Here is a 26,460-nt window from a genome sequence, read left to right as displayed (position 1 = left end):
GTATGACCTCAATAGTATGCAAAACTTAAGAACAATTCTGAAGGAAAGAATAATTAAGGGCATGGAGGTAATTGGAAAATGGGATAAAATGCAACATGGGTTTCCCAAAAACAGATTGTGCAAAACTAACCTGATGTCTGTCTTTGAGGGTTTTTTTTATATCCAAAGGACATGGAGTAGATCTATTCTATCTGAACTTCAGTAAAGCATTTGATATAGTACTATGTAGGAAATTATTAGGTAAACGGGAGAAGATGGGGATTAGTACAGGAATTGTAAAGTGGATAAGGAACTGAATAATGTGAAGACCATGGGTTGTGCTGAAAGGAGAACTGTTGGGTTGGAGGGAGGTTACTAATGGACTTCCTCAATGATCAGCCTTGAGACTGATATTATTTAATATTTTCATTAACAATCTTGGCAAAAAAAAGGTGTGTGCTAATAAAATATGCTAATGGCTTAAAGAGGCATCATCAATACAAAGAAGAATTGGAGTATAACCAGGAAGAACTGGATGACCTCGTGGACTGGAAAAATAGAAGTGGGATGAAATTTAATAATATAAATGCATTCCTAGCACACCATGGGCTCTTGGTTGTTGACGCAGTTTATGGATCTCCCATAGTCCTACACAATAACCCATGCTTTGAAGTTAACCTTCTCATCTGAAGTTCTAAGGCTTCAGTCCTGATGGGCCATCCAATTAGAGATATACATAATACATTTAGTTACAGGCATCAAGACAATTAGTTTTCATGAACAATGTGACAGCCAGGAACAATACTTCATTAGCTAATATGCAGTTTATACATCAAATAAATTCATATCTAAACTTTAAATATCCTTTGATCTAGGGTCAATAAAATAAAGATAGTAATCACAGGAAACAGGTGAAGACAATAACCTTATGTCACTAGCTTTCATGCATTTAAAGCAAATGTAATTACCTGGCACAAATGAATTGGTACACTTAACCCTTCCTTGAGGTGGTGATCTGAGCTGGCTAGCTGTCAGCGTCGCAAGTAGGATGTGCAACAGTTGAGAATGGCCTGTGATTATACTGGAGGTCAGGCTAGATGATTATAATGGTTCCTTCTAGTCTTAAAAGCTATGAATCTGTCATCTCTGTTACACCAATTCAGACAGAATATGACAAGGGAACTGAAGCTACATATACTTTTAGGTTATCACTGAGAGCTCTCTACTTCAGGGAGAAGCTCCACATCCTTTGCAAGGTACATTTTCCCAGCATTGTGGCTCACATTCGCGGAGAAGTAAACTTTCAGGTTGACTGGCTCTGCAGAAATAGAGTCCCAGATACTGTGATTTGATACTGTGGATAAACGTTGAGTTTTTTATGGTGTTATTGTAAAGGAAAATGCAATGCACACCAAATAAGAATACTGTATATGCTTTAGAATTCAGGGGATGATCACTTAAACCTCAGACTAGCAAATGAGAGGAATGACTTTTCAAGAGGAATGGTTTTTCACATTCTAAATTTAGGGAAATAGCTCAGTATCCCAGTTACCATTGTCTGTTAACTGTTGGAAGCTGAAATTTATTTTATTATCCGGCAGCTCGCAGAAGCTACTAGATCGCATACCCTGGTTCTCATGGGTGACTTTAATTTTCCTGATTTTCCTGGGAGAGCAATACAGTGGTGCATAGACAATCCAGGAAGTTTTTGGAAAGCGTAGGGGACAATTTCCTGGTGCAAGTGCTAGAGGAGCCAACTAGGGGGGGAGCTTTTCTTGACCTGCTGCTCACAAACTGGGAAGAATTAGTAGGGGAAGCAAAAGTGGATGGGAATCTGGGAGGCAGTGACCATGAGTTGGTTGAGTTCAGGATCCTGACACAGGGAAGAAAGGTAAGCAGCAGGATATGGACAGTGGACTTAGACTTCGACTCCCTCAGGGAACGGATGGGTAGGATCCCCTGGGGGACTAACATGAAGGGGAAAGGAGTCCAGAAGAGCTGGCTGTATTTCAAGGAATCCCTGTTGAGGACAAACCATCCCGATGTGTCAAAAGAATAGTAAATATGGCAGGCGACCAGCTTGGCTTAACGGTGAAATCCTAGCGGATCTTAAACATAAAAAAGAAGCTTACAAGAAGAGGAAGGCTGGACATCTGACCAGGGAAGAGTATAAAAATATTGCTCGGGCATGTAGGAATGAAATCAGGAGGGCCAAATCGCACCTGGAGCTGCAGCTAGTGAGAGATGTCAAGAGTAACAAGAAGGGTTTATTCAGGTATGTTGGCAACAAGAAGAAAGCCAAGGAAAGTGTGGGCCCCTTAATGAATGAGGGAGGCAACCTAGTGACAGAGGATGTGGAAAAAGCTAATGTACTCAATGCTTTTTTTGCCTCTGTCTTCACGAACAAGGTCAGGTCCCAGACTGCTGCGCTGGGCATCACAACATGGGGAATAGATGGCCAGCCCTCTGTGGAGAAAGAGGTGGTTAGGGACTATTTAGAAAAGCTGGACGTGCACAAGTCCAGGGGGCCGGACAAGTTGCATCCGAGGGTGTTAAAGGAATTGGCGGCTGTGATTGCAGAGCCATTGGCCATTATCTTTGAAAACTCGTGGCGAACAGGGGAAGTCCCGGATGACTGGAAAAAGGCTAATGTAGTGCCCATCTTTAAAAAAGGGAAGGAGGAGGATCCTGGGAACTACAGGCCAGTCAGCCTCACCTCAGTCCCCGGAAAAATCATGGAGCAGATCCTCAAAGAATCAATCCTGAAGCACTTTCATGAGAGGAAAGTGATTAGGAACAGTCAGCATGGATTCACCAAGGGAAGGTCATGCCTGACTAATCTAATTGCCTTTTATGATGAGATTACTGGTTCTGTGGATGAAGGGAAAGCAGTGGATGTATTGTTTCTGGACTTTAGCAAAGCTTTTGACACGGTCTCCCACAGTATTCTTGTCAGCAAGTTAAAGAAGTATGGGCTGGATGAATGCACTATAAGGTGGGTAGAAAGTTGGCTAGATTGTCGGGCTCAACGGGTAGTGATCAATGGCTCCATGTCTAGTTGGCAGCCGGTGTCAAGTGGAGTGCCCCAGGGGTTGGTCCTGGGGCCGGTTTTGTTCAGTATCTTCATAAATTATCTGGAGGATGGTGTGGATCGCACTCTCAGGAAATTTGCGGATGATACTAAACTGGGAGGAGTGGTAGATACTCTGGAAGGCAGGGATAGGATAGAGAGGGATCTAGACAAATTGGAGGAATGGGCCAAAAGAAATCTGATGAGGTTCAATAAGGGTAAGTGCAGGGTCCTGCACTTAGGATGGAAGAACCCAATGCACAGCTACAGACTAGGGACCGAATGGCTAGGCAGCAGCTCTGCGGAAAAGGACCTAGGGGTGACCGTGGACGAGAAGCTGGATATGAGTCAGCAGTGTGCCCTTGTTGCCAAGAAGGCCAATGGCATTTTGGGATGTATAAGTAGGGGCATAGCGAGCAGATCGAGGGACGTGATCGTCTCCCTCTATTCGACATTGGTGAGGCCTCATCTGGAGTACTGTGTCCAGTTTTGGGCCCCACACTGCAAGAAGGATGTGGATAAATTGGAGAGAATCCAGCGAAGGGCAACAAAAATGATTAGGGGTCTGGAACACATGATTTATGAGGAGAGGCTGAGGGAACTGGGATTGTTTAGTCTGCAGAAGAGAAGAATGAGGGGGGATTTGATAGCTGCTTTCAACTACCTGAGAGGTGGTTCCAGAGAGGATGGTTCTAGACTATTCTCAGAGGTAGAAGAGGACAGGACAAGGAGTAATGGTCTCAAGTTGCAGTGGGGGAGGTTTAGGTTGGATATTAGGAAAAACGTTTTCACTAGGAGGGTGGTGAAACACTGGAATGCGTTACCTAGGGAGGTGGTAGAATCTCCTTCCTTAGAAGTTTTTAAGGTCAGGCTTGACAAAGCCCTGGCTGGGATGATTTAATTGGGGATTGGTCCTGCTTTGAGCAGGGGGTTGGACTAGATGACCTCCTGAGGTCCCTTCCAACCCTGATATTCTATGATTCTATTAGAACTCACTTAAACAAAGACCAGTCTCTTTAACAAAGCTAACTCCACTTCCTGTAATTGCATGTTCTTCCAGCAATATTATTGATCTAGCTAAGGTTCCTGTGCCAATTATTCTGAAGATGTTTTGTGGTTTGTGAAGATGTTTTAAGGCAGGATCTTTGGAATCTGAGTCTAGTGATCTGAGAAGGCCTAGAAGAGTGAATTGGTGAAAAATCTATAATTTTTGTAGCTTTCCTAGCTGAGTTGAGCAGCTGAAAGGAAGAAGTTTTTATGGGAGCTGGGGAAAGATATTCAAGAAGCTATGGAAGAAAGAGGTTGAGGGGAAATTGAGAGGGAATTTCTCAATTTCTGAAGCAGACCCCAACATTTTGGGAAGAGGGAGCAAAATTATTGTGGATCCCAGCCCAATTTAATCTTAATCTACCCTTACAGGTCTTGCTGAAAAAACATTAGCGAGTAATGAGAATATTTGGTATATCTTCCTTGTTTGTATCTAGGAAGTGGAGTACTAATTTTTAATCATAGCAAGCAGGCTATTTCTTCTGTTACTGTAGGGTATTTCAATTATTATAAAAATGTGGCTAAGACTGAACCTGGCATTCTGTCACAGAATTTAGGAAATATCTTGCAGAAATGGATTGCTTGGAGTCTTACTGTAAAAACTTTTCTTAGATTACAGCAAAATTGTACAGAATGCAAGTAGCTGCTGTGTGAGCTTTTCTAGAGACTTGCTATTCGTACATTCAATCTGCAGACACTGGCATCTGCAGAGATGATTGTCAGTTTACTCTTCATGATGTTTTAGTTCTGAGCTTCTGAAAAGCTGAGATTCAAAAATGCATCCAGTTTTGAAAAGTAGGTTTTTGTTTTGTTTTGTTTTTTTTTAAGTTTACAAGAACCTGTAAGGAAATTGCAGAATGTTTTTTCTTGCAAGGCCTTAGGGTTAATTCTAATTTTTGGTGTGAAGCACTGATTGTTTAAACACGAAACATTAAAGTGAATGTGGCTTTTTTTCCCCAGTGCAAAGTTGAGAAGGATTGTTTAGCTATATGTACTGAAAAAAAAATCATATTTTTTTCATTTAGATGTAAATAAATGAAAGTGTCCTGAAAAGTTCATCTTCTGTTTTTAATATAGCTACATTTTATATCAACACTCAAACTAGAATGACTTGGTATCCACTCTCCAAACATACCTTTGAGAAAACCATGTATTCAAAGAGGATTCAGCTTTGAATCATAGATTGATTTTCATAACTTGCAGATAAATGTTTCACAAATATATGATGTATTCATAATATAGGTTACCCGTTTTTATGGCAAACTATTTTGCAAATTCTGGGTAGTTTGAGAATAGCGAAGGGGTATGGATTTTACCTTCTAGATCACTGGCTGAAATCTGGACCACATCAGTAGTAAGCAAAAGCAATCCCCAACTACTCAATGGCATATATAAAATGAATTAGTGGCGTCAGTCCAATTCTTAGATGACAAGTGTATACATTACTAAAAACTCATCAGAAATTGACAATCTTATAAACAGTCATAGCAAAGGGAGCAAATTTTCAAATTCACTGCAGAATGAATTATCCTCTGTTTGAGAGAATCCTTCCTGGTCAAGGGCAATATGGAAAAATGGTCACTTCTATCCATTTTCTATTATTAAATAGAAATACATTCACTAATAAAAAAAAAAAATCCTTAGCCTGTGTTAACACTATCAAGTTAATCAAAGAATCCTTATGCCCCATTGTTCATTAAAACAAGAAGAACAGTATTAATTTTGCTCTATAAATCATAAGAATATTCTGGTTTCTTAACTCTTGTAATACAGTCTCAATGAACTATCCAGGCCTGAACTGTAATTATTCTCTTTAGTTTACAAGTTGCTTTTCAGATATAATGGTATTATTGTAAGCTTTATTTCAATAGTTAAAAGTTGCTTTTCTACTGAGCCTAAAGAAAAAGAGGCAGGTAAGGTTTCTACATGTCCTTGAAGTCTGAGATTTATGACTATCAGGGCAGTGATTTATCACATTATTTATAAGGATGTAAATAAACAACAAATGACTGTCCTTAACTCTCAGTGGGGTGACGAGGTGTCTGGTTTTCGTCCGGAACACCTGGTTGAAAAGGGACCCTGGTGGCTCCAGTCAGCACAACTGACCGGGCCGTTAAAAGTCTGGTCAGCGGTGCTGCTCAGCTAAGACAGGCTAGTGCCTACCTATCTTGAGGCACCGTGCTGTGCCCCAGAAGTGACCAGCAGATCCGGGTACTAGGTGTGGGGGCCAGGAAGCTCCACGTGCTGCCCCTGCCCCGTGAACCAGCTCCGCACTCCCATTGGCAGGGAACCGGCCAATGGGAGCTAGGGGGGCAGTGCTTGCGGGTGAGAACACTCCACGGCACTTCCTGGCCCCCCCGCCTAGGACTCGGACCTGCTGGCTGCTTTTGGGGCACAGCGCGGTGCCCCAGGACAAGCAGGGAGCCTGCCTTAGCCCCCCTGCTGCGCCGCTGAGCATGAGCCCCCCAAGGTAAACCCATGCCCCAACCCTGAGCCCCAACCCCCTGTCCTGACCCCCCTCCAAACCTGGAGCCTCCTCCTGCACCCCCAACCCCTCATCCCTGTCCCCACTCCAGAGCCTGCACCCCCAGCCCAGAGCCCCCTCCCACATCTTGAACCCCTCATCCCCAGTCCCACCCCACAGTCCTTACCCCTTTGTGCACCCCAACCCCCTTCCTCAGCCCCACAGCCCCCTCCCATGTTCCGAATCTGACAGCTCCAGCCTGGAGCCCCCTCTTGCACCCTAAACCCCTTATCTCCAGCCCCACCCCAGAGGCCTCACCCCTTCCACAGCCCAGTGAAAGTGAGTGAGGGTGGGGGAGAGTGAGCCACTGAGGGAGGGGAAATGTACTGAGCAGGGACGGGGACTCAAACAAGGGTCAGGGCTAGGGTGTTGAATTTTGTGTGGTAGAAAGCGGTAATCCTAACTCTCAGCCATAAATGCCTGGCAGTAAACACCCAAAAAGTTACCATTTTTTGCCAGTGTTCAGTGTTGAGGGGTATATGAGACATCCATTTGCAGAGTATAGCTATAATATTGTTGGAAAATATCTTTAATCGTGGCCACTGTATCGGCAATTTGCAAATTAAAGATGTTGCTTCTTATAGCATAAAGCTGTAACCCGTAGTGTTTGACAGGGTTATCAGACGGTGTACAGTGCGGGGGAGATACCTGTACTGCTTTTTATGCATGTTATATATACATCCGCTTACCTGCTTGATATTATTCTGTCTGGCTACACAGAGTGAATTTAAAGGGGCAGTTAGGAAGAGCAAGCAGTAAAGGAATCAATGGTAGACATAAGACACCTGGGTTAAACAACTTCAAGGCAGTGAAGATAACAATAGCTGGGCCATTAATTGGGAAGATGCTGTTTCCAGACACCAGCGAAGTTACTCAGCTTTGGCCAGAGCTTAGAGATCAGAAGAGCCATAAACAATTAAAAGTATACCCTGGGCGAAAGATAGGGTTGGTGAGTCAGCAGCACCTCAGGAGGTGGGGATGGAGAGAGAAACAGGACATTGGCAGACACGCAGTAAGAGGCTGAGAATGCTGCAGGGCTGTCTTTCTCCCATCCCAAAGATTGAGGTATCTAGGCTAAGTAGAAATCACCAAAACTTGTAAGGAAAGGATAAGGTTTAGGTAAGATGGAGGAGAGGGGGGAGGATATGTGTGGAGAGGGAGAGAGAGAGAGAGACACGTACTACACTTCCATAATTTTAACTCGGGTTTTTTTTTGCTTATTATGTACCTTTGTATGAATAAACAATAAGCTGGTTTTGGAAAAACTGTCGTTAGCCACTGGTCACAGCTCCTGAAGGAAAATCTCCTGCAGGGGCCAAGATCAACTGGATCTGCTAGAGGAGCCACAGTTGGTGAATAGGGGAGCTGCAACCCAGAGATCAACCACTCAGACTGGAACAGTGGGGTTCTACTTTGGAGAGAAGTAAAGGAAGAAAATCTTGTCACCTGAGGAGTACCCTCAAGAGGGGCTGCAAGGGGGTCTGAAGTGCCCTGTAACTGACAGGTGGTGAAAATTGGAAACATGCTATTATTTTATTTATCACTGGTATCATTCAGTGAGACTTAGTGTATGTTTACAGTGCAGTTAGATGCCTGTGCTAGCTGACTTGGGCTTGTGCGGCTCAGGCGAAAGGGCTGGTTAATTGCAGTATAGATATTTGGGCTGGGACTGGAGCCTGGGCTCTGGGACCCTGTGAAAGGGGAGGGTCTTAGAGCTCGGGCTTCAGCCTGAGCCTGAGCATTTGCACCCCAATTAAACAGCCCATTAGCCCAAGCCCCGCAAACCTGAGTCAGCTGGCACAGGCCAGCCCCGGGTTCTTAATTGCAGTGTATGTCTACTCTTCGTCTCCTAAGTCACTTAAATGCTTTTGAAAATTTCACCTGTAGTGTTAGATTGAAAGAATTGTTGTTTTTTGATGTAGCTGGCATGAATTTTCCTTTGTGGATGCTTAGGATTCTTTTTCCTGTTTGACAGATGCTCGTGACCACTCCAGAGAAATGGGATGTAGTGACAAGAAAGAGTGTTGGGGATGTAGCACTCTCTCAACTTGTCAAGCTCCTGATTCTTGATGAAGTGCATCTGTTGCATGAAGACAGAGGACCAGTGCTAGAGAGTTTAGTGGCACGCACCTTACGTCAGGTAAGAGTAAAAATCTTGACATTGACTTTCAGAAATAATTCAAGAATAAATAGAATTTAGAGGTAAAAAATCAAGTATTTTAAAATATTACCTCATGGTACTTTGGCAGCATGTAATTCTTTTAGTTGTAATAAGTGCTACAATACAAAGGAAGGAGGTGTATATTTCATTTTTGTCTAGCAATCGGACTTCCCTTATCGTATCATATTAAATGACTGGGAAGGGATGTCAAAAATTATATAATGTAAATTTTATTTGTGCTACTTTTGGCTACCAGTCTAAGGGGAAAATCAAAGTGTTTTTCATCGTTAAATGAATATTATATGTGAATAAATTTTTTAGGATTAATGCTTCATTAATGAGTTATTAGTGTCTTAGGCAAAACTATGAATGGGAACTTACATTTTACTAGGATTTTTCAATACAAAGTGAAATCTGCTGATATGATACTGTTTGACAAAGCATGAATGCAGAGTAGTAGATTGAAACTAAGGAAGATTTATAGTGCTGCTGGAAAAGTATTATGTAAAGGAGTAGTAGAAGCATAATCTTGTTATGTGATACTCTGACTGGTATTTTCTAAATACCAGAGGGGTGTGTAGCAGAGGGGGGAAAGAGGGAATGGAGAGCATAGAAGAATACCAGATTCTCGTGATCCAGTACAAATAGAAGAAGTTCAGAGATCGACAATTAATATGATTAGAGCCATGGTGCAGGCTTCCATATGAAGAGAGATTTTAAGTGCAGGACTGTTCAAGTTAGAGAGGAAGTGAATAAGAAGGGACATGATAAAGTAATGAATGATATAAAGAAGATAAATGGAGTTCCTATTTATCCTTTTCATAATACAAGAACAAGGGTACCTACAATGAAATAAACAAAACAACATCTATTATAGAAATAGATAAAAGGAAATATTGTTGTGATCAACACATTGATCTGTGGGGTCAAAAAAGGGTTAGACATTTCTTTGAACAATTAGCGCACCCACAAGTACACTGTATAGGACAACTGTTTTAGAAGGACTTATAAACTCTCACGCTTTGTGGCTGAAGCCAACCATTAACAAGCAAGGGCTAAAAATAAACTTCCTTATAGGCAGGCTATTCCATAAGAGCCAACTGAAGGTTGCTTGCATGACAGGATACTGAACAAAATGGACCACTGGTTAGATCTACTATGATAATACTGATGTCCCCGTGTAAGTGCAATATAGGTGATAATTATTACCATTGCTACTGTTGCTTCAAAATGTTGGAAAACTCTACTTTGTGCTAAGATCCCTTGTCTTAGAATAAAGCTTTAAACCTTCCAGATCAGTGGATTTTTGGTAAGTTCTGTGCAATTTTGTGTACAGTGTTTTTTTTTTCTTTTGTGGGAGGTATTGTTTATCATCTCAGATGTCTTATAAAAAAGACCTGGTATTCTAGTGTTGATTTCTCTATTTCTAATATAGAAGAGCAGCATCTACATACTCTTTTGTTCCTATGAGACTTGCAGCATCATTTTTTCATAGCACAAAGATATTTTGTTTCAAATTGATATCACTGGAATTTTAAGACAATAAAAACTGAACTCTTGAATCACTGTTGGACTTCAGCTAATTTTGTGTCCAGTAAATATGTAATTAAATAACCCCTCCCTCACCCAAAAAACAAACAGGAAAAATCTTAAACCAAAAACAAACAGAAAAACACACTACCACCAACCATAGTTGAGCAGAAATTGTAGCATCAGAAACTGAGCCCTCATGAATTGCCACTTGCTTTCATAATGGCAAGAAGAAGAAGAAGTGGAGAGTACTGCATATCTTCATAACAGAATTTGCAAAATTGTGGGGAAGGGAAGAGAAATGAATATAAAAATACTGAGATAGAAGAAAACCTCACTATGATAGACACACATTCTAGAAGAGAAGGCTAATCAACAGAGAAAACAAAACTGTGTAAACAGAACTTTTTGTAAAAGATTAGAAGGTAAGCGGTAGAAACGAAAAAAGATCAAAATGTTTTAGAATAATGAGCCCTCCAGAGGTGAAGGACAAACAAGATGCATCTATTTTGAACAACAGCTGCCTAATATTCTTAAAATGGAAGCAAAAAATTTGTGAGTCTGCAATCTGCTTTTTATAAAATTAGAGTTCATTGCTGCATGAGGCGCTACAAAGGAAGAAATGCCTATTGTTTCCATTTATATTTTGCTTTAGACAGATTAAAGCAGGTTACTGCCATTGATTTCCTTTTGGACAGGATTTCACCCTAAAAAATGTAGAATAGTTCTCTCAATACAATCATATATCTTATGCCAAAACTCTGTTTTATTTCAAACAAACATTAAAAGTCTAGCCTTTTAAGACAGAGAGACTGATATGGACTTGAAAACAATGAGACAAGAATGCCAATATGGAACGTGCAACTTTATTAACTAACAGGGACTTTTCTCCTCCCCACAACACATGCACAAACACACACACTCTGTCGCTGTCTCTCTCAAATTACCAGCAGGGCCATTCCAGTGCAGGGCTCTACAAACTTGAGGATGATATGAGGGCACTGCCTTCTCTACACCTCCAGACCTGGGACCCAGAGTACCAATCCTACTTTCCTTCACTCAGGAAGTAAGAGAGATGAGATGACAGGAGCCGTGTGCTGTGTGACAGATGGATGCATGCCTCCTCACCATGTGATGTCATGCTCTGGACCCGTACCCACACAGCATATTGGAGAAATATAGTCTAGACAAACTGTAAACAGGGTTCTCGAGACAGCAGGGAGCGGAGATGGCAGGAGACCAAGAAAATTTTCATTTCGTCAAACAAAGGTGAGAAGAATGAACATGGAGCCTCCTTCTCTACCAGACTCCATTTCACCTTCTTTACTGTTGGAATAAACTTTGCTTTGAGCTGTAATTCTCTGAAGAATCCACTTCCAAATTAACTGGACTGTTAAAAAAAATAAAAAGGGGGGGGGGGCAGAAAATCCCAAATTCATGCTCTCTCTCTTTGACGTTAGAAGAAAAGGGAACCAGCCCTTTGACTTCAGCGGGAGATCCTGACCTGAGAATTTGGTCAACCATGTTGCTGGGTACATGTGGTAAGGATTTTACCTTGAACCAAATCTATCTTGTTAAGTTTTAGCTACTAGAAAACCATTTTATCTTCTTTTCTCATGTAATCATTTCTGACTTTAATTCTGATACTTGAATTCTCTTAAAATCCTATCTTCTTTTGTTATTAAAGTTGTGGCTCACAATTGAGTGGGAAGGGCACATCAAGTGGGGTCCTTCCGAGATCTGTCTTGGGTCCAGTTCTATTTGATATCCTCATGGATTATGAGATAGAGAATATGCTTATGAAGTTTGCAGATGATACCAAGGTGAGAGGGATTTCAAGTGTTTACAGGATTAAAATTTAATATGATCTTGACAAAACAGACAAATGGTCTGACAAATCCGAAGCACTACACTTAGGAAGAAATAATCAGTTGCACAAATACAAAATGGGAAATGACTGCCTAGGAAGGAGTACTGCAGAAAAGGACCTCGGGGTTATGATGGATTACAAACTAAATATGGGTCAACAGTATAATACTGTTTGGGGGAAGAACGCAAACATCATTCTGGGATGTATTAGCAATACACAAGAAGTAATTTCTTCACTCTACTCACCACTGGAGTATTGTGTCCAGTTCTGGGTAGTACACTTCAGGAAAGATATGGACAAATTGGAGAAAGCTCAGAAGAGAGTAATAAAAGAAATGATTAAAGATCTAGCAAACATGACCTAAGAGGAAAGATTGAAAAAAACTGGGTTTGTTTAGTCTGGAGAAGAGAAGACTAAGGTGGGACATAACAGTCTTCAAGTACATAAAAGTTTGTTATAAAGAAAAGGGTGATAAATTGTTCTCTTTAACCAATGGGGACAGGACAAGAAGTAATGGAATTAAATTGCAGCAAGGGAGATTTAGAATCCTAAATGTAAGGGTAATTAAGCACAGGAACAAATTACCAAATTAAAAAAATTAATTACCAAATTAAAAAAACAGGTTAGACAAACACCAGTCAGGATCTCCTAGATAATATTTAGTCCCACCTCAGAGCAGGGGACTGGGCTAGATAACCTACTGAGGTTCCTTCCAGTCCTACATTTGAATGGTTACAGGGCCCTCCAATTGGTTCCTTGCAACTGCACTGAAACCTGCCATAGAGGAGACAGTAATCAGCTTACACATCTACCTGAATCCTGCCAGGCAGCTAGAAAGGCATCCACCTGCTGCCTGAGGTCCTTCTTTTTTTAAAAAAAAAACAAAACCTCTCACCCCATGTTGGATAGCTGTACTCCATCCTGTCAAAACAGTTCATCTTCCTCATTCAAGGTTTGCAAGCATGGCAAACCATTCTGTGCTAATCTCTGTGAGTGAATTGTCCTTTTGATCCACCCAGGGTACCACATCATCCATCCATGATCTTCTTTTTCTGCCTCACGTTCTTCCATCAGTTTTCCCTTCTAGTGCTTGTGTTTAGGGGTTGCCTGCTGAACCTCTTAAATTGTATCCTATAAATAGTGTCTTGCATGTAATAAAATCTTTGACTAGTGTTTGAAGAGTTCCAGTCATTTCCAATACTTTTTCATTGAGAATATGACCTATCCATGATACTTTCGGAACTCCTCTCTATCACCATAATTTGAAGGGTTGTAATTTATTGATTGTTTGAATGTCCTTGTTTCACAGCCATCATTTAACACAGACCAAATGTAGGTTTTTTAAGAGCTGGACATTATTCTTCAGATTTACATGTCTTCTCATCAGATGTTTATTTTTTCAGACGGTCTCTTCAGCTCTTTCTGTTCTGGTGCAGACTTCAGTATCTGATCTTCCATCTTCTGTAATGATGCTTCCTGAGTAGCAGTAGTTTGTCACTTGATGTATGGCTGTGTCACTCACTGGAATCTTGCATGCCATCATAATTTGTCTTTTCCGCATTCAACTCTAGACCATATTCTTTGCCATATTCATGTATAATTTTCCACTAACTTCATTAGATTATCTTCTGAATCAGCCAACCACACTGTCATCTGCATAGTGAATGTTAATCTGTTTTCCATTTATCTTAATATCTTCTTCTGTTTCTTCAATTAATTTAATCAAACTATAAATGTTGAATAAAGTCGGTGGCAATATACAACCTTGTCTCACTCCTCTCTTGATCTCTTAGATTTTCGCTTCCATCTTTCATTTATAATTGCTTTCTGATTCCAGTATAACTGTGTTATTATTGGGAGTTTATAATAGCGTTTATCTTGACTTTCCACATTTGAAACCATATTGTTCTTCGCATATTTCCTTATCAAACTTTCCTTGTATTTGGTCTTGAACAACTCGCAAAACTACCTTAGAGGCCTGTGACACTAGGCTGAGTGTTCTGTAGTTGTTACAATCCATGACATTGTCTTTTGGAAAAATGTAGATACCCAATTAAGTTGTAAAGTTGTCTGGTGATTTGCTTGTCTCAAACATAATCTTTGTTACCTCTGATGGGCCTTTCAAGCCTTCATCCCCTATGGTTTTTAACAGTTCAGCTGGTATTCCAATGCAGCCTAGTACTTTTTCATTCAGAAGTCTTTTTTTTATTGTTGCCATGACTTCATCCATTATTGGAAGGCTTACTTTATTAATCTTTGGTTGAGAATTTTTCAGGGCTATCACCATAGTTCTTCGATGTTGTCTCACCATCTCTCATTCTTACCTTTCAGGGTCTTTAAAATACTGTCAGTTTTTGTCCTAATGTGTCATATGGTCACCTTTCTTCTGTAATTGAAAGCTCTTATCTTTTGATTCATCTCACTTGATTTGTTCTTTGTCCAGCTGTTCAACTTCTTTGCATTTCTAATTCAACCATTCAGACTTCACAAATCTCCAGTTATTCTTAATCATTTTATTAATCTTTAGTATTCCTCTTTTTCTGTTCTCAATCTGTGCTTTTACTTTGTGTTATATCCATAAGAGCAATGATTTCATTTGTCATCCATAGGCTTTTCTTAGTTATTTATTTCTTCCTTACATATTTATCTGAGGTTTCTTTGGTAGCATCTTTCAGACGTTTCAAAGTCAATTTATCTTTATTGTCATTAATGATCCACAACACTTCTTGTGAGTGAGTTTGTATCTCATGATTTCTCAGAGCTTTAGTGTTCCATCTGAGTAGCATTTGGCTTTCTGTAACTTTGTCAGTTTGATATTCAGTCTTATTAATACCAGTCTATTTTCTGATCCACAATGTGCACTTGGCATAACTTCAAGTTTCCTAACACCTTTTCTGTACCCATGGTAGATTGATTTACAAAAAAATTTTTGCTTTTTACATCCATCTTGCTGATTTTCATGTATGCCTGTTGCTTTTTTGTTGAAAATAAATATTGCAAATAATGCAGTTGTATTTCTTACGAAATTATATGAATATTTCTCCTCTGTCATTTCTTTCACCAAGGCCAAATGGGCCAATTGCCACAGTTAGTTTTTACCTTTCTACTTTTGTGTTCCAGTCTCCCATAAGGTTTACCACTCTCTTTCTTTTCACCACTGATTTCCATTACTACTTCAGTGTTTTCATAGAATTTGTCAGCAGTTCTGGGGAGATAAGTTTACTCTCTGTATGGGAAACCACTGTATCCCCTTTTGTTGTAATATACTTAGCAGTTTCCCAGTTCACTTCCAATCTTGCCTGGTTGATCTTGGCAGGTCTGGCAATTCCTCACCAAACCTATCTTGGAAACATCTCTAAACAAAGACAGATCCAGGGAAAAGAGCTGAAATGAGGCTGACATCTCTCTTTATTCTGATGATCAAATTAACCCCTTTCCTGTGTCTAAATCATTCTCCCCCAGGTGAATAACAATAGTTTGTGAGGAGTGGGTGAGTTCCTGATGGGCAGGATCCCCTGGGAGAATAGCATGAGGGGGAAAGGAGTCCAGGAGAGCTGGGTGTATTTTAAAGAATCCTTATTGAGGTTACAGGAAGAAACCATCCCGATGTGTAGAAAGAATAGTAAATATGGCAGGCGACCAGCTTGGCTTCACAGTGAAATCCTTGCTGATCTTAAACACAAAAAAGAAGCTTATAAGAAGTGGAAGATTGGACAAATGACAAGGGAGGAATATAAAAATATTGCTCAGGTATGCAGGAGTGAAATCAGGAAGGCCAAATCACACTTGGAGTTGCAGCTAGCAAGAGATGTTAAGAGTAACAAGAAAGGTTTCTTCAGATATGCTAGCAACAAGAAGAAAGTCAAGGAAAGTGTGGGCCCCTTACTGAATGAGGAAAGCAACCTAGTGACAGAGGATGTGGAAAAAGCAAATGTACTCAATGCTTTTTTTGCCTCTGTCTTCACGAACAAGGTCAGCTCCCAGACTACTGCACTGGGCAGCCCAGCATGGGAAGGAGATGACCAGCCCTCTCTGGAGAAAGAAGTGGTTCGGGACTATGTAGAAAAGCTGGACGAGCACAAGACCATGGGGCCGGATGCGTTGCATCCGAGAGCGCTAAAGGAGTTGGCGGCTGTGATTGCAGAGCCATTGGCCATTATCATTGAAAACTCTTGGCGATTGGGGGAGGTCCCGGATGACTAGAAAAAGGCTAATATAGCCCATCTTTAGAAAAGGGAAGGAGGAGGATCCGGGAAACTACAGGCTAGTCAGTCTCAGCTCAGTCCCTGGAAAAATCATGGAGCAGGTCCTCAAGGAATCAATTCTGAAGCACTTAGAGGAGAGGAAAGTGATTAGGAACAGTCAGTATGGATTCACCAAAGGCAAGTAATGCCTGACTAATCTGATTGCCTTCTATGATGAGATAACTTGCTCTGTGGTTGAGGGGAAAGCAGTGAATTCGTTATTCCTTGACTTTAGCAAAGCTTTTGATACGGTCTCCCACAGTATTCTTGCCAGCAAGTTAAAGAAGTATGGGCTGGATGAATGGACTATACGGTGGATAGAAAGCTGGCTAGATCGTCGGGCTCAGTGGGTAGTGATCAATGCCTTCATGTCTAGGTGGCAGCTGGTATCAAGTGGAGTGCCCCAAGGGTCGGTCCTGGGGCCAGTTTTGTTCAATATCTTCATTAATGATCTGGAGAATGGCGCTGACTGCACCCTCAGCAAATTTGGAGATGACACTAAACTGGGAGGAGTGGTAGATATGCTGGAGGGTAGGGTTAGGAAACAGAGGGACCTAGACAAATTAGAGGATTGGCCAAAAGAAATCTGATGAAGTTCAACAAGGACAAGAGCACTTAGGATGGAAGAATCCCATGCACCGCTACAGACTAAAGGCCGAATGACTAGGCAGCAGTTCTGCAGAAAAGGACCTAGGGGTTACAGTGGACGAGAAGCTGGATATGAGTCAACAGTGTGCCCTTGTTCCCAATAAGGCCAACAGCATTTTGGGCAGTGTATGTAGGGGCATTGCAAGCATATCGAGGGACGTGATCGTTCCCATCTATTTGACACTGGTGAGGCCTCATCTGGAGTACTGTGTCCAGTTTTGGGCCCTACACAACAAGAAGAATGTGGAAAAATTGGAAAGAGTCCAGCGGAAGGCAACAAAAATGATTAGGGGCCTGGAACACGTGACTTATGAGGAGTGGCTGAGGGACTGGGTTTGTTTAGTCTGCAGAAGAGAAGAATGAGGGGGGATTTGATAGCTGCTTTCAACTACCTGAAAGGGGGTTCCAAAGAGGATGGATCTAGACTGTTCTCTCTGGTAGCAGATGACGGCACAAGGAGTAATGGTCTCAAGTTGCAGTGGGGGAGGTTTAGGTTGGATATTAGGAAAAACGTTTTCACTAGGAGGGTGGTGAAGCACTGGAATGAATTACCTGGGGAGGTGGTAGAATCTCCTTCCTTAGAGGTTTTTAAGGTCAGGCTTGACAAAGCCCTGGCTGGGATGATTTAATTGGGGATTGGTCCTGCTTTGAGCAGGGGGTTGGACTAGATGACCTCCTGAGGTCCCTTCCAGCCCTGATATTCTGTGCGTGAGAACAGCCTGCCATAGAGTTAATGAAGGTTCACTCACTTTTTCCATAGTGTCCCTCCTTCTCTGTCCTCTCAGGCAGCCAAATTGGGGAAGCCTAGCTGGAGGTGAAATGCCCTTTTGTGAACCCAGTGAATAATAATAAGCCCACATATACAGATAGCTATAGGTCAGGCTTTGCTGCTGGATCCTGAAGAAGAACAAACAATAGCGTGTTCAGCCGTGAAAGTTCCAGTTCAAATATTATTACCTTGAGGAGGCTGAATCTGAGACCTAAAGACTTGTGATTGCAAGTGTCCAATATTATGTATCTCATCTGCTGCCTTTCATAACATTTCAGAGAATGTAGCTGACCTGGTTCTAAATGAATAGGAGTCAAAGTCTTTTGAAGGCAAACTGAGAAACTTGACTTTTCTTCATCACTGCTGTGAACTGAAACATGTTTTTAAATTAAAAAAAAAAAATCTCATCTTTGTGGATGAACAAAGGTCCTGGACCCAAAGGCTGAATTGTGATGAATGCTTTTAATGTCTGCACAGGGCAAACTTCTACTTTGCTCCTCTCATTCAGCACAATCTTGATATCTCAACCAAGCTGACCTGTTTTTGGGTGATGTGAAGTTGAGCTGACTTCTTCCTTGCTTCAGTTGAAAATCAATCCTTGCTAGTACCCTGTCTGACTCGTTGTTCTTTAATTAAGAACTAGAGTCCCTACACTAAAATCTTCCCAGAAGACAACTGGGAATAATGCCTTAAAGAAGAGAGCCTTGCTGTCACTCCTATAAATCTAAATACTGACTGGTTCTTCTTTAAGTGCTGGTCCCCATGTGTGTTCCACATGTGAGTATGCATGGGCACCATGCACCTAAGATTGGATATTTCTATAAAGTAGTGTCTGTTCCATGCCTATGCAGATACTTTCCTTTTGCTCCAAACTGAAGCTATAAGGGGCAGTAGACCACCTGCAATTCTGCCTTAAGCAGAACTGCTTTGCTGCCACTACTACGAATTTGAATAGTGACTGGTATTCTGGAATCTACTGTAAGGCCTTTTGAACATGACCAGCCTTACAGTAACACATGAACTAAAACCCTAAAGCCTGAATCAAGGAATGCCACCACCCTTGCACAAAAATAAATGTTTGCTTGTCTACCTGTAGTTTCTGATGTCAAACTTAATTAAGCCTATCATAAATTGGACTACTTGAAATTCTAGGATAGACCATATGTGGGAAGGACCAACATTTCTTCTACAAAAATTACCGACAAAAACCTCTTTTTGGGACTTAAGGTTGTTCACTTGATATATCGAAGGATTTTTTTTTAAAGATTATGCTTCGTTAAAAAAAAGATATTTTAGCAATCATCTCATTTATCTTTATAAACAAGCTACATTATAAAATAACTGGATGGAATGTGTTTGTCCATTATCATATACTAATTTAAAGGTGGCAGAATCTGGCCCTTTATGTCATGTTGTCTCATTGAGTAAGATGCTGCTCAACATGAGTAAAGATGGTAGACTGAAATGAATATATAGGATACATACATTTTTAGACTGCATACATGATAAAACATATTGGTTAGATGGCTTGTGATAAAATAAAAACTAGGGTTTATTACTTAATAATAGCTAACATTTATGCCCTTAATGTGTATCAAAAGCACTATGAAGCATAGCAATATGATGGCAGCTGGTGAGTTTAATTATTAACTAAGTGGGCGGACAGACCATCTCTTCCTCAGCTAACTCCAAGGAATTGAAAGATACCTTAAAATGTTTTAATTGGAGTAATGTATTTAGGGATCCCCCAACATATAAAGATCGAGTTTCATTCCAGCCCTTCTCAAACTAATTCTGAAATGGATATTTCTTTTCATCTTAGACTGTTCAAACAATGTAATCTCTACAAACATAGCATTCATAATCATATCTAATCATGCACCAGTGTTTTGAGGGATTAATAGCAATGCTACTCATACAAGATAAGAATGGAAAGTTCAACACTGTTATTAAAATATATTCATTTTACACATGAAGTTAAAAAATCTGCAATCCATACTGTTGAACAATAACTACCCATGGAACAAATCACATATTGCTTCCTAGAAAATAAGGAAACTCTTGCAGATAAATAGCCCAGAATATTGCTTACCATTTACCAATTCCTGTTTTAAATATTTAATAATATTGTTATATATATTATTATATATATTATATATATATATTATATATATTATAAATATATATTGTTATATATATTTTCCTTGTTAGTGATTTTATATTGAGGTCTGAAGGGAGAAAATATGTATTCTAGAATTTCCTGCCTATCATACTGCGATATGTATTACCTATTTTACATACTACTTTTGTAGCTATAACCAAGTTTCAAAAATAGGTGGGGGTTTTGCAGGGGGAGGAGACATTCTCGGTGCATAGGCATCAAGGAAGAAGTTGTCAAAAGTGTTCACTGATTTTGTTGCCAAACAAGGCAACTTGGACCTAAGGTTCAGAGACAGCTTCCATTGACTTAACTTGGAAATGTAAGTGATTAAGTACTTACTGTCTGAAGTTGGATACCCAGGAATTGAGGATTTAGGTGTGCACAAAATTAGAGGGCACTTGAAACTTTGGACCTTAATGTGAGTAGAGGGAGAAAGAGGAGGGGAAGGATGTTAATTGTAATTTAGATATAGATAATGGATTTTTCTTTTGAAGTTGTACACATTTGGCCAAATCCCTTTCTCTGCTACAGCTACTTTGTGCCAGTCCACCAGCGTAAAACATCTGCAAAGCTGACTTGCCAAGCTACCCAAAGATGGTGTTGGTGTGGGGGAATCCCCAGGTGGGCTACACTGGAGAGTAGGAGCTGTGCCCTAAGTTGCACCTAAGGCTAGAGAGGGTGTAGAAAAGGCTTGTGGCCATGTTTGGGGGCCCCTCCTTACCAGGTGTGCTGGGTACCAAACCTGTGACATTGAAACACCTGAAAAAAGATATGTATAATAGAATTGCTGACATAATCTTAGCTCTAGTAGAATGAACAGCTCATTAATGCATTTTTCATTTGCACGTTTCAATTTTTGAAGAATGTTTTTGCAAGTGATTTAAATTGACTTTACTAAACTCTTTTTAGTGGAAAAAATTGCTTTGAGCTCTGTTGATATACTGTGGATATAACATCAAAAGAGTTCTTTGAAACTATTTTGTAACTTTGATGTTTAAAGTTTTATGTAGTCTTGAGCATAACACAGATGTAAAATCAAAATGTTTAAACCTTTTTAATCAAAATTTCTACAGCTCTGTAATATCTATTTAGCATATTGGTTTAAAAGATCAGTTGAACTGTTTTCTGAATTGGTGATGCATATTCTGAAGAATCTGGTCATCATTATCCAGAGATGTTGATGGCTTCTTGACACTTTTGCTACTTAGGGAGGTAGCTCCTTCACAAAAGACATACTGGATATTACACTAATTCTTAGCTGAACAGTGGGAATAGAATTTGAGTTTTTGTGATTCTCCCTCTTTCCCAAATGAATCACAGATTAAACAACTAAAATGAAAATAAATTATAAAATCCTGTCAATAATTGAATAAAACTGAACACAGAGTACCTAGAATTGGTCAAAACATTTTGGTGAAACAAACTTGTCCTCATTTTTGACAAAAAAAAAAAAAAAAAAAATTAGAAATTTTTCAGCCAGCTTCAATACAACTGAAGACAGATACAAATCTCTTTAGGCAGTTTACTCTATCACATTGAAATTGTAGAATTAATAATAATCCTAGTCAATATAATACACAATATTGTAAGGCTTGCAAAAAATAATCCTAATATGTACCTTGTATGTAAAAATCCTACTATGTACATCCTCATCTTAATACAGGTCTTTTGGCCAAAGGAGCAAAATCAATAAAATGAGCTTTGAGGTAATTTTAAAAATGAGGGAGAACACAGTTGTTGGTGTTCTCATTCACCTTTCTTGCTGTAAGTTATTTTTTATCAAAAACACTTGAGACCTGTAATATGATTCAGGATGTTTAGGTAGTCATTCAGAATATCAGTTGCTCAGAATAATTTTCTGCTTAGTGCCTCTCAAATCCTTTGAGTAGGAGTTTTAAAAAACTGGTTTGTACTAAAAATCTCCAATGTATATCTCTTTAATAATAATAATAAATCTGTCTGTGTTCCTGCAACATTAAGCACTTCTTTTGATATTTCTTTCATCCAAACATATGCTCAGCATAAATATGCTAGATCAACTTCTTGTTATCTACACTTGGAACAACTAAATTAGGTCATAATCATTGGTTGAGACAACTGGAATAGACAGTGTTTATGATTTTAGTTGTAGTAAAGGAAAATGTCAAAGATGATGCTTTTGGGTGAACATTCTTCTACCCTGATATCACGTCTGTATTGTATTCAAAACATTTAGAAAATTTATTTTCTAACGTTTGTTAGGAGTGTACTTATAACAGGCAGGCAGGCTCCCTGTTTGTCTCCCTTGACTCTCAGGAGCACCTGTGATTTTTAGATGTTAGGCTGTATTTGCTATGCTTTTCCCCCCACAGAAAAAAGGGAAATAAGCATTCTCAAATCCTCCAGAGTGAGCATATCCTTAAAATATAAATTTCCTAGGTTTCTAATAAAGCCAACTGAACCCTCCCACTAAAATTCCATTATGTGGCATCATATTTACACCCACATAGGCTATCATAAGGCTGGAACCTTGAGATTCACCACTCAGAACACTGCTATTTGAGTTAATGAAGTAACTGATAGCAGTGTTCAGAGTAGGAGCAGTGTTAGTCTGTATCCGCAAAAAGAACAGCTCACAAAAGCTTATGCTCAAATAAATGTGTTAGTCTCTAAGGTGCCACAAGTACTCCTTTTCTGATAGCAGTAGTAAGTTATGTTTGTGTAGACCATCGTTAAAGTGGGATGAAATACATTGCCTATGGGTTTCATAAATATTTGCTGAGAGTAGAAGAACAGTGGTACACAGCAATCTCTGGTTCTGGAGGGGAGTGTGTTGTAGTGGTCACAGACCTTTCTGCCTGTATCCCATAAGTTTGACCCATTCTGCCCCATCTTCTCCAACCTGTCCTTGCCCCAGTCTCTCTCCTCCACCACTATCTCACCTTATCTTATTATCACCTTATCTCAGTTACCCCTTCTCCCCATGGCATTTTTTATCCCAAACAGGGTCTCTTTGCCTACAATTAAAAAAAGGCCGCCAAGCCTGGGTAATCCTCCTTTCCCTTTCTGAATATTGGCCCATTAGCAATCTTCCAGTCTTCTGGAATATTCCTGCTATTCTAAGGAAAGAAGGAACACAAACTAGAATGGGAAAGAATAGATTAAAAAATGTTTAGATAAATTAGAGGTATTCAAGTCAGCAGGGTGTAATGACATTTACCATAGGGTATTTAAGGAGCTAGCTGAAGCAATCATGAAACAGTTAGCAATTATCTTTGGGAACTCATGGAGGACAAGTGAAGCTGTTGAGGAATGAATAAGGACAAGCATGACACCTGCCTTTAAAAAGGGGAGCAAAGAGGACTCGGAATTATGGACCGGTCAGTCCAACTTTGATACCAGGAAAAATACTGGAACAAAAGATTAAACAGTCAGTTTGTAAGCACCTAGAGGATAATAGGGTATTATGGAATAGCTAACATGGATTTGTCAAGAGACAAATCATGCAAAACCAACCTAATGTCTTTCTTTCACAGGGTACAAACTTAGTGGAAGGGGGCAATCTATAGATATAATATATATTTATTTTAGTAAGGCTGTTGACAAAGTCCCATGTGACATTCTCATAAGCAAATGAGGGAAATGTGGCCTAGATGAAATTACTGTAATGTGGGTGCACTACTGGATGAAAAACGATACTCAGAATAATTATAACTGGTTCACTGTCAAACTGGAAAGATGTATCTAATGGGGTCCTGTGGGAGTCTGTCCTGGGTCTGTTAGTAGTCAATATTTTCATTAATGACTTGAATAATGGTGTAGGAAAGCATGCTTATAAAATATGTGGATGACACGAAGGTGGGTGGGGTTGCTGGCTGTTTGAAGGACAGGATTAGAATTCAAAACGACCTTGAGAAACTGGAGAATTGGTCTGAAATCAGCAAGATGAAGACAAAGTCAATAAAGACAAGTGAGAAGTACTATACTTAGTGGATCACAAATTGAATATTTGCCAACAGTATGATGCACTTGCAAAAAAAAGGCTAATATAACTCTTAGGTAAGTAAGTCACTTACTCTTAGTAAGTCACTGGAAGTAATTGTCCCACTCTAGTTGGTATTGGGGGGGCTTCAGCTGGAGTACTGTGTCCAGTTCTGGATGCCACATTTTAAGAAAGATGTAGTTAAAAAAAAAACCCAACATGTGTATTCTTGAGAAAAGAAGACTGAGTGCGGACCTGTTTATAGTCTTCAGATATGTTAAAGGATCTTATAAAGTGATCAACTGTTCTCCAAGTCCACTGACGGGGGGACAAGAAGTAATGGGCTTAATCTGCAGCAAGGCAGGTGACAGGAAAATCTTTCCAACTGTAAGGAAAGTTAAAACACTGGAACAGGCTTCCAGGGAGGTTGTGGAATCCCTGTCCTTGGAAGCTTTTAAGAACAGGTTAGAAAAACACCTGTCAGAGATTGTCTAGGTGTACTCAGTTCTGCTCAGTGCAGGGGGCTGGACTTTGACCTCTCAAGGTCTCTTTCAGCCCTACATTCCTCTGAATCTAAGATGAATTAAAAATTAAAATCCAGATCCTGATTAGGTTATGTGCTTTTTGAGAAGACCAATACATTAGACAGTATTTTGCTACTTATAAAAATGAGTCTGAGACCTACTGCGGTTGCATTGCATCACAGAGTCCATCTTTCCTTTTTGTTCACAAGTTAAGGAACATACTCCTTCTGGTAGGGGAAGAAGCAGCTGAAACAGGAACTGCTATAGTGGGCAGGATCCAGCCAGGCCGCGCCCCTCGCCACTTTCCAGCACCACTCAGATCCAGAATTTTGCAGAAGAGATACCCTCAACGCTCGGGGTACTAGGATCAGTTGGTAGCCAGAAAGCAACCAGACAGAGCTTTTACTTACATGGTTGTCTAATGCTCTCTTCGGGGGTACAATTTCTAAGAGCATTAATATGCTGCACATTAATTGGTCTGAGCTATGTTAAAGCATGCTAGGGAACGCTTTAATGTGCACCAGCAAGGTCTACACAGATTAATTCATGTACAGCCTGTAAGTGCACTTCAGAAATCACACCCCTGAGAGCATATTACCTCACTGTGAAGACAAGCCCAGAAACTGCAGCCAGTAGGGGCAGAAGTAGCAAAGGAAATTATTTTTGGAAAATTAGAGAATTTTCCAGTTTGACTAGACGTTCTCTCTCCTCTGCTGCTGGTGAGGGGTCCAAACCTCCTGCTCCCTCTTCCTGACTGGGCTTATTTACATGAACATTTAGTTTGTGGCAAGCTGGGGTGTAAATCTACCCTTCACTAGCCTGCTGCACATTGAGTGTCTGTGTGTATCCTGCTGATGCGCGCCCCAACAGTTCGTAATGTGCTTTGATCTACCCCACTTTGAAAACAGGAGTTAATCTAAATGCAGTAGGGCGGTAGTTCTCAAATGAATTTAAGCCCCGCCCCCCTGTTCTTTGTGCCTGTAGTCATTTAATCCCGCCTTCCCAAGTGCATATACCGCCACCCAGCTCTGAAGGCAACGCTGCACCAGCAGCAGTACAGAAGTAAGGGCGGGAGTGTGAAAAGTGAGATTTAGCACCTCATTGCCACCCTTCCTTCTCGTCTTTTGCTGCCACTCTATCGCTAACTGCTGGAGCCCTGCCGCCTCCAGGTGCAGGATGGGGGTTGGGGGAAGGAGAGCCTTCTGGTGAGGGATTGGATGTGGGAGAAGAGTCTGAGTCTGGGCTGCCTTCTGGTGAGGGATTGGGGTAGGAGGAGGAGAACCCAGATGGCGGTGCTCCAGCTGTCACTTCCAGTTCGGTGGGGCTCCAGTTGTCTCCTTTTCCCCTGCCTCCTGGATGTGCATGGCCCTTCTGCATGAGTCCCAGCCACCTGAGCTTTTAAAAAAAAAAACACACAGCTCACATCTTCCTTGACACTTTCCCGTGCCTCCCTTGGGAGGCTCGTCCCACAGTTTGAGAACCGCTGCATTAGAGAACTGTTAGTGTTGTCAGCATGGTCCAAGTGCATGGTAGATTAGTGCTGGGTAGATTTACACCCTAGCTTGCCAGGAACTAAGTGTTTGTGTAGACAAGCTCACAGTCTCTTCACCTTAACTTCACTCCACACCTGACTCTCTTTTCTACTCCCTCCCCCAATACCCTTCCCTTTTCTTTCCAATAACTGATCCCTCCTAAGTAAACCCATCCAAAAACCAAAACAATGTGGAACTAACGTGACATTTGCTGCCATAGTGTTGTTCACTGTGTATGTGTGTTTTGTACCTCTTCCCCATCTTGTGTTCGTCATGTCTATTTAGATTATAATATCTTCGGGATAGGTATCTGAACAATGCCTAGCATAATGGGGCCCTCACGTCTGGTCGGCCCATAGGCATGTCCACAATAAACACGTTAAATATTAAGGAACAACAATAGGCTTACCATGTGTTTTGCAACTTTGTCATTCATGAGT

The 26,460-nt window shown here is 40.6% G+C and overlaps 1 protein-coding gene across 9 annotated transcripts in view; it reads left to right on the top strand.

Moving 5' to 3' along the window:
* The window catches only part of ASCC3 (activating signal cointegrator 1 complex subunit 3), a 508,597-nt gene that overhangs the window by 183,132 nt on the left and 299,005 nt on the right, over positions 1-26,460 (top strand). For all 9 annotated transcript variants that reach the window (XM_073336867.1, XM_073336864.1, XM_073336863.1 and 6 more), the window contains one exon: positions 8,596-8,760. In XM_073336867.1, the coding sequence (XP_073192968.1) occupies positions 8,596-8,760 (165 nt within the window). The remainder of the gene's footprint in view (positions 1-8,595; positions 8,761-26,460) is intronic.

The sequence above is a fragment of the Lepidochelys kempii genome, chromosome 3 (genome assembly GCF_965140265.1).
Source record: "Lepidochelys kempii isolate rLepKem1 chromosome 3, rLepKem1.hap2, whole genome shotgun sequence".
Lineage (NCBI taxonomy): Eukaryota > Metazoa > Chordata > Testudines > Cheloniidae > Lepidochelys > Lepidochelys kempii.
This window is presented reverse-complemented; position numbering and strand designations above follow the sequence as displayed.